The 9863-nt window shown below is 38.5% G+C and overlaps 1 protein-coding gene across 1 annotated transcript in view; it reads right to left on the minus strand.

The window, feature by feature from the left end:
• Positions 1-8111, minus strand: part of LOC144433855 (triokinase/FMN cyclase-like) — an 18399-nt gene extending 10288 nt beyond the window's left edge. The window contains exons 1-9 of the mRNA XM_078122236.1: positions 7956-8111; positions 5863-5964; positions 4985-5089; positions 3983-4167; positions 3733-3811; positions 2771-2860; positions 1549-1583; positions 904-988; positions 437-526 (exon numbers count right to left, since the gene is read on the minus strand). Of these exons, the coding sequence (XP_077978362.1) occupies positions 437-526; positions 904-988; positions 1549-1583; positions 2771-2860; positions 3733-3811; positions 3983-4167; positions 4985-5089; positions 5863-5964; positions 7956-8061 (877 nt within the window). The 5' untranslated portion in view covers positions 8062-8111. The remainder of the gene's footprint in view (positions 1-436; positions 527-903; positions 989-1548; positions 1584-2770; positions 2861-3732; positions 3812-3982; positions 4168-4984; positions 5090-5862; positions 5965-7955) is intronic.
• Between the last annotated feature and the right edge of the window lie 1752 nt (positions 8112-9863).

Here is a 9863-nt window from a genome sequence, read left to right on the forward strand (position 1 = left end):
TATGGAATACATTGAATGGAATGGTATGTCAAACAGGATACAACGTTGCCCATGCCAACCGACCACTATGACTCGGCTTGAATGTGATGCCGGTGTATATAATGTTTAAAATATATTATTAATAAAAGTATAATGATTAATATCAATATCAACTGGAGACTTGGTATTTAGTAAATACGATGTCAGAGGTGTGTTATGTAGAATACTATACAACCCATAACACCAAAGGAAAGCGTTTTCTGTATGTACCACCACAATCGTTTATAGCATCCATATCAAGAGTGAAAGTATACTGTTTCATATGCTAATTGAAAGGCCATATGCCAATCATTTGAAACAGTATACTTTTACACTTGATATGAATGCTATAAACGAGTGTAGCACATAGACAAAGTGCTTTACTTCAGTGTTACTCATTGTACATGGATTGTCTTACCTAGCTCAGCGACCGCTTCTCTGATCATGATGCTGAACTCCAATGTTGATGTACCTCCTAAATTGTTTAATACGATGGCAACCTTGTCACCTGTACAAATACAAGATTAAAATGTACACACACAGTTAGTCTCTGTCTGTCTGCCTGACTGTATGTCTATCTGTCTGTCTTCCCTGCGTAGTTCTGACCATTTCTCTCGCTGCATCTCTCTTGTATTCTGTCGCCCCTCTCCATCCTCATTTCTACCCCTCCTCTCCAAAGTCCAAAAAGAATATTTGTTATTGGCCTCTTGTCTCTAAATGATCTTTATTTTCTTGTGTTGAATCTTTGTCGGATATAAAAACGCACAAAATGCTTATATTGTAGATTATAATGAAAAGCCACGAACGTGACCATCTAGGCAACATCAGAAAATTCTATAATTGTATTCACAGACCATGTGACACGTGTTACTGAACTAGACTCACCTGCGGCAATTTTGATATGAGTGGCAGTAGTCGTGTCTGTCATGTGATCAATCATCGTGGAAATCACATTCTTTGCAGGTGCGACCTACAGGAAATGATCATTTGGCTGAATCTAATGATTTTACAAACTGACATTCTCAACAATGCGTAAATGACACTAATGTGAAATCAGTTCAATCTCTTGTGCCTGTTGCTGTGTTCGCCGTGAAGGGCTGTTTTCAATGTATGTATGTATGTATGTATGTATGTATGTATGTATGTATGTATGTATGTATGTATGTATGTATGTATGTATGTATGTATGTATGCATGCATGCATGCATGCATGTATGATTGATGTACGTGTGTGTACATATGTTTGTACATGTATGCGTGTGTTCATGCATGCTTTCAGTCATGCATGTGTGTGTCTCTCTGTGTTGAGATAGGTAAGATTTGTTTTCGTGGGGTAATATCACGCAGGGTAGAATGCACTGTAAAACTCTCCGCGGAATACACGGAACTCAACGTATCATTAGATATACACACACAAGTTAATGGTATTAGGAGCAAAGCAACGCCCTCTATCTATTTCCTCTCCTACCAGCACCACCCAATATCCTCTACGATTTAAAGCATTATTTTTTCCATGTTATGCATACATACCTTCATTCGTCGGATACCAGCCTCTCCGTGTACACCTGTACATGAATTATATAAATGATTATACACTCTGTCAGCTTTTCATTGCGTGTAGTCATGTCTACTTAATAAGTCAGGTTTACCTCATTACGATTTGATAAAATATCTACACACAACGGAATGCCTCATATCCACCGGCCCATGTTTGATTCCGGATAGGCTTTCCGTTGTTCATGAAGTTGTCATGTCTCAACGGCAACATGCCCTCAACGTTCAAAAGGGATAGCCCAGAGCAAGACTTGCCGTATGTATCAATTCAAGTGTATACCACCCTCACTTGATACACGGAGCCTGGAGACAACTCATATTTGTCGGATTATGGCCACACGTGCACATGCATACTAATGATCTAAATTTCGAGACTAGATGTCGCTTATTAATGTTGCTACTCGTAAATGAAACAACAAACATGGAAAAAAGATGAAACGTCATTTATAATTCTGTTTGGGTAGAAACAACATAAAATGTCACAAATACCATACAACTGTACACACAAGTATGAACCAACAAAGAAGGCAGCGACAGACAGACAGACAGACAGACAGACAGACAGACAGACAGACAGACAGACAGACAGACAGACAGGTAAGTAGATATACATACACACGGACAAATCTAGATACTGGCAGACAGACAGACAAATATACAGACAGGTCGTCAGATAGACACAGACAGACAGACAGACAGACATACATACATACATACATACATACATACATACATACATACATACATACATACATACATACATACATAAATACATACATACATACATACATACATACATACATACATACATACATACATAGACAGACAGACAGACAGACAGACTGACAGACAGACAGACAGACAGACAGACAGACAGACAGACAGACAGACAGAAGGTTGGACGGACTTGTCATTTATTAGCTCAAATTTCCATTTAAGAAAGATTAGTATACCGAGTCATAATACGATTCAGTTTATATGTATTTACTTTTTATAGCAACTTGACAATAACCCAATGATGATGTATATCTTTGTTTAATTATTCAGTTTGGCTTCACAAAGGAAATTGATACGTGTATAATGTCCGTCAATCAATCCCAAGTGAGTGGATTGTGATACTGATAGTGTGGCACGAATGTTATATTTCACAGACTCAGACTATATAAATGAAATACATATACATAGTGTTTTCACATACCTAGTCCGAGTTCCATCTCATCGTCGCCTAGGGTAAATGTCGAACCAGACCCAGGAACATTGCATGCCGACAAACTAACTCCAATTGTTCCTAAATGGTCGACAAAATGACATGATACACCTGTGTTATTCAAGTCGGCATCTACTAACAAGGTAAAAACTCATCACAAACGGATAGAAGAGCGGTTGAAGTAAAATAAGAGTAAAATAACAGCGATATATATGTTGGGTTGTAGTCGTTAGCTTTGAGAGCCGATTGGGATTCATAACGTTATGTAGTTGACGGTGGGATTCGTTGTACGTTGAACAATCCCGGAATCACTTGCATTTAGGTTATGGTTACAGGAGCGCCACCAACGACGAATCTTTCAATCTATTTTGATAGTTTGTGCTTGATAGAGGTGCAACTCCTTCAGTTCTAGTATTTGTGCTGCCTGAAGATAATACACATAATTGGTGATATTCTGAACTAGTTATGAATTCGGAAACTTTTCACTTTTCGTTATAAGAGGTATATTTCACGGAGATTTGAGGAGATTGACAGATTCGTCGTTGTGGGCGCTCTCATAATCGCTCCCCGTGCCACAACCTGTGCCACAACGGTCATCTGTAGTATCTCGTGGACTCTGAATAAACAGCGCCCTCAACAACTCTAATTATACATTAACGACTAAATGTTAGCCGATTCGGACACATTGAATATAACCTACTTCTACGTTACTGAATTCATTTCAAACACACAAATCCTACCATCTAACTAAGCTGACAAAATGATTCTACTTTCAACAGGTTGACGAGACAACAGTTGAATTATCTGACAGACACTTGGTAACCATGGACAACGACACTATTACAAGTTAGAGATAATCTAATTTCCGACAATAAAGATTTAATTTAAAAAAAACCAGGAAAGTGACATTTGTTACCGTGCATGTATCCGGTACAAAAGCGTACTGAGCTTACCCATCGACAGTGAAGCCTCTGATGCAATTTGGACAATGTCTTCTAAAGATTTACCCTGTTCCGCTAGTGTGCCCGCAATCTACAAACACAACATCCCATAATAGTAGTAAACATAATAATTGCGATAAAAAAACCGGATAACAGTGAAAGTAAATGTATCAAAAAAATGAATTCGATCATATGATATTGTATTTCTATAAATTTATTGAAAAGTCATCTGTATTATGTTAATGTGTTGTTTATTGTTTACCTTTTGTACCAATATGATTCCACAAAGTCCTCTCCTTCCAGCTGTCTTGTCGGTGCTCGTGAGGGCGCAGTCTTCGGCCACAGTTACCGAGTCGACTTTGATGCCCTCCGCACGAGCGCGTTCAGCAGCAATGCCGAAGTTTAGCCGATCTCCGGTATAGTTGGCAATTATCAGTAATACACCGGCTATAAGATAGATGCACAAGGAATAGTTAGGAGGATTTCTTGTTTGTCTTTCAACTAAATGTTCTGTCATGTTTTTCGTATGGAGCAGATAACGATACATGCGAATTTTCCTGTCTCAGTTTACTGACCAGATCTTCGCACTCCACTACTACATGAGCGTGCATTGTTAAAGTTCTAATTTGTATATTGAAAACTAAAACCAACGACATATATACTGTTTTAGAACATTATTTCAATCGAGTTCAATGCACAGAAAGTCAAAGGGGCGTTATCCATAATCCTTTCTGGGTAGACACTACGTCGAGTAGACTGAAATAATCAGCCGTTGGGGGCGCTGTTGTCATCCCTTTCCACAAGCAAGGGATGGGGGATGATAAACATACTCCCGGCGATGTATCTTACAGTCTATACGTTGACAGACATAGTTTGTCACTACCATTATAGTCTGAAGTCATGTGTGCCCTGGGTATATCGACACAGTATGCGGTGTAAATGTTGTGGTTTCTTTCTGAGCAGTAACTTATGGTTGGTGAATATTTAGGTTTAAAGTTAGATGCATCATGAAGCAGGTTCGTTGAGATAAATGGTGACCTATTCTAAAATGAATAATGACTACCTAAAACTATGTATCATTTTCTTCCACCGTCATGTTGTAATTATAACAGACCCCTGGCAAGACGTTCGCTCTTAGATCTGTAAGGTACGACAGTCTTAATGTGTGTCTACAGAGTTAGTAGCAATACTATATGACAATAACAACCGTATGAATCATCGAATACTTTTTTCTTTAAAAATCAACCTCGTCAAAGTTACCGACCTGGATTGGCCACAGCCCTGATCGCCGCTAGGATATTATTGGGTGGTGGTGACGTAAAAACAGACCCAGCTACGGCACCAGTCAACATGTTCTTCCCTATGAAACCTACAGGCATACAATGATCATTATAGTTCAACACACACATCTTAGAAATTGAAGAGATAGTCAACTAGACGAATCCACAGATAAAGTTATAATAGATAATGTACGGTTTTTATTACTGTCAAACCACAAAGACTATAGAGTTTCAATACGGAACTTGCAATCCAGACTGAGCATGCTCAGACGCAAAGGACTATGGAATTATCTGTGGTTATTGTAATACCAAATCTTGAGCTACTGATAAAATAAACCTCCCACAATGGTCAGGGTAACTATGAATTGATCATTTGTGGTTGCAAACAATGTAACAGCATTGTTTACAATACCAACTCATTAGTATTTATTATCACATTTCCCATGATGCAACATTCAACATGGCGGGTTTGCAAGTTCCCTATTAGGCGGCACAATGTTTTGTACATCTCACAAAACGTTTTGTTGTTGTTACGAATTATACACAAACAATATACAGGCACTGATAGCGCGCACGTACGTACATGAACTGTTACATTTTATCTCGCTATGAACACAAATAAACAGTTTTGTGTTTGAATTTTCCTTGTTTCATGTGACAGTGATAGTGGTTTGTGTTCACAGTGAGATAAAAAGTATCATTTTATACACTTGTGCGCTATCAGTGTTTGTGTTTTGTTTTATGTAATTTGTAACATAAAATCCTTGTCAGACGTAAGAACACCGTGTGGCCTAATTGAAACTCTATAGCCACTTGGGTTTGGTAGTATATTTTGGTTGTAAAGTTTGTTCTGCAAGCTTACCTGCACAGAAGGGTTCATGGCCAGAACCACCTCCACATATAACAGCCACTTTACCAGCGGTTTTGTATTCTTCAATATCTTCCCGTATCAGCACTCGATAACCTACCAAAAATAATATGTACTAAGTCATTGGTTATAGACCGTAGAAGTACTCAATAACCTATCAATATAAAATATGTACTAAGTCATGAGACGAAAAATATATCTTTGGGGCATCGAGAGAACGGGTAGGTTTAACCATAGACCTAGTTGGTGTAGGGTCTATGGTTTAACTATAGCAAGAGGGTTGTACTTCGTCAATATCTGATTTGTTCATGATTATTATATGCTCTTTCAAATTCGGTGTGTCTGGACTACATTCGACAGGAGGGGTGGGGATGGGAGCTGGTAGATGGGGTCCGAAAAGTAAATGTAAATTGGAACTTTTGGCTAGCATGACTGTATACTACTTTGATGAACAATGGAAAACAAACAACAATTTGATGGCTGCATGAAAACTTGCGACATTTGAAAACACCGACCAAATTGTGCAGGATTGTGCAGAGATTAAAAAATCTATTAGATAAATAGATTAGATTAGATAACGCTCCTTCGCCTCGTGATGGCGCCCTAAACTGTGACTACGGCGAGAGAAGAATATGTGTAAAGTTCTAATAAGGTAGACTATTATTGTGGTCTAACAAAACACGTATGGCATCGGCATAAAACAAATCATAATTCATAAGTGTCTCACCGCCCTCCGACAACTATCTAAGTCATACGAGAACGACTAGAGCTGTATTTATATCCATGGTCGCACACGATGTAAAGTGATCCTGTCAGCAACTGAAAGTATGGTCCATACGGTCACTGGTATCTGATATCAAAGAATTTGTAAGTTGCACATTTCACTTGACAAAAATCATAGCTTTTTGTGGGTGGTATTTTGTCAGCAATGGCAGACGTCGTCCGAGATGAAACATGATAACGTACATAGCTATTAAGATCACTTTGGTGTCAAAGTGGATGTAAATAGAACATTAAAGAGGACACGTGATGTCAGACATTTACTAAAACTCGCCTTCGTAGACCACTGGAGGAATGACGCTGTAAGTACAACGTTCACAGTCCAAATAAGGATTTAAAAAAAAAAAAAAAAAGTCAGCATTTCTTTCTCTTTTTAACTAATATAAACTGAGCACACGTACACATTGTAAATTAGTAATTGAAGAAACTTGAAGGAAAAAATGCTACACGCTTGCTGTAACAGCTTGTTTACTTCGCTGTTGAGATACATGGTTAGCTGGTCGTACCTGGTATTGCGATGTGTCTCAACTGAGCGCAGTAAAGAGGCTACGCTTGCTAGTGCATATTGCCATAAGACGGGAAAAAAATACATGTTTCCGATAACATGACCACGGAGACTGGGGTAGGTAGGTCGGGATTTATTTCATTTTATTTTATTTTTTTTATACTTTAAACTCATTATTTCGCGATAAACAACTGACAAATTAAAATCACTACTGACAAACATTACAAAAAGAATCTTACGTGAAAACAGATATTTGGGCCTAGATATTGGCAAAAAAAACGAAAGAACGACAGACTGAAGATCGAGCACTGAGCACGATACACAAAATTTTGTAATGTGTTTTGTGTATACCCTATCCCCTTTTACGGTTTTGTTAACCAAACAAAGTGACGGAAATCGTAATAACACGGTCACGGGTCAGTGGTGTTAGAATAGTGGCTTGAATGGTATCGGCTTTGTTCAATGTAAGATTTTTAATCACACCCAGAGAAGACTGAACCCCGGTGTCTTTCAGGTAACTACATCGAGTCTTCCGGTGTTTGATCCCCCCCCCCCCTTCCATCCATACAAAATGGTTTGCCACTCTAAACGACCTTCATATTCGTTACTGTGCGAGTCCCATTGTCATTCTGGTCTCATAAAATGCCTGTAAACTGTATAAACCAATATTTGGGAGTCAAGAAATGTCAGTGGGAGACATGTACACGGTCTACGCCAGTCTCGTCTGCTGATGTGTACATCATGGGTATAGTCTACTAAAGTATGTACGTTGTTGTCCTTCGTCACTATGTAGTATACGTACCTTTCAACTTCTTGAGGCATGGGTATGCAGCGACAACACCCTCCAACATTTCATCCACGCATGTTTCAGCGGTGTTGATTAGTTGTTTTTTCTCCCTACTTGCCATTTTGTTGGTAAACGTAGATGACACTACCCTGGTACGTGTACGCTTACCTGATCAACTACGGGCGAATGCGAGTGCGGTGATATTTTACTTCCGGGTCAAAGGGAATGGGGGCGTTAACCAGACTAGACATCGATCGATGTTAATATATAGAGGCCTACAAGCAATCTTCCACAAACAAGGAATTACTAGTCAAAGAGTGATTGCTTTTGAACAAAATTGCATATATTTTTCGTCTTGACCGTGAATAGGTACGTAGTTGCCACAGTCACTTGTGAGCTAATAATACATTATTCAAGGATGTAACTGTCGTGATACAAAGTCAAAAAATCAGTATCGGGCCGTCACCAGCGCATGGATGAATGGTCTATGTCTACATGTAAATACGGGTCTTTATCATGTGTATAGTATGTTACTTTGTTTATATAGAGAGAAAAAAGGACAAACCCCCTCCCCCTAAACGAACTTTCACAAGTGAGACACCGACACGTTTATATATGATTTAAACCATGATGAAAATCACAGTGGCCACACCACTACGATCGATGCAAAGTACATGTAAAACATATGATGGTAGACACATTATGAGAAGTACATTTCAATCAACTTATTAACATCGGTAGTAAATACAGAACCTGTTATCATTGAAGGCGTGAAAGACCCCACCCGATTCCCCCCCCCCTCCCCACTAAAGGAACGAAGTTCGTTTCTTGAGCTTGTGTGACATTGTGCGATCGTACATAAATATAATACGATATGAGTTTTATATTTAGAAAGTGAAACAGATTAAACCTCATTGAGTTGAATGCATATAGGGGGACCATGGAAATCAAAGTTCTTTACATTCTAGACCTGGTCCTTTTGAAACAATGAAAGAAATGTTGAGGTTCACCGTCTTGTTTTCAAGGAATCTGTACTCTTTTACGTTCTCATAGACCATAATAGTATTCGGCGGCCATATTAGATTTTTAAATTACCATATTTTGATAGCATGTCGACCTCTATTTCAAAAATGAGTATGATTACCGCTGAATTTTCTTTTAAAATTATTGATTTCAATGAAGAATTAGCTTAGCTTGGAGTTTTCTTGAACAAAGTACCAGCCAAAGGCTTGAGGTTAAAGAACTTATTTCCCGAGACGCATTTGATTTTAATCCGTCAGACTTTTGATTGACTGTGTAATTTTTGAAAATAAAATACTTCCTCCCAACTCTGATACTAGTATTTATTTAATCTCTCGTTTATCAACTACTTATGGTTCCTGTGTTGTTTTCTTATCGAAAGCTTTGAGCTTGATTGATTTGTCAATGTGTGAAAAGCAGGCCCCCAAATTAATTTACAGATTAACAAGTGCCAACTAATATGTAATAATCCAAAGAAGTGTTCTAATACAGAAGATAATGACTGTTTATTTAATAATCCAAGATGGCGGTCACGTGGTACAGCGCAGAAGAGTACGAGTTACTTGTAACCATGGAAGTATATACCTCCATGTTGTGACTTATTCTAGTGGAGACGTATTCAATGTGACAGAAAAACCAGTATAAATGTTTACACTACGATGGCGTCTCTCTCTCTCTCTCTCTCTCTCTCTCTCTCTCTCTCTCTCTCTCTCTCTCTCTCTCTCTCTCTCTCTCTCTCTCTCTCTCTCTCTCTCTCTCTCTCTCTCTCTCTCTCTCTCCCTCTCTCTCATTTTATTTCTGAGTCAAATTCGACTTCCATTAATAGCATTTAAATAGAATCGCGTTCAAACATAGAAATGCGGTTGTGAATAAAACATTTGACTTTGGTCAGATAATCACTTG

Source organism: Glandiceps talaboti, chromosome 4 (assembly GCF_964340395.1).
Source record: "Glandiceps talaboti chromosome 4, keGlaTala1.1, whole genome shotgun sequence".
NCBI lineage: Eukaryota > Metazoa > Hemichordata > Enteropneusta > Spengelidae > Glandiceps > Glandiceps talaboti.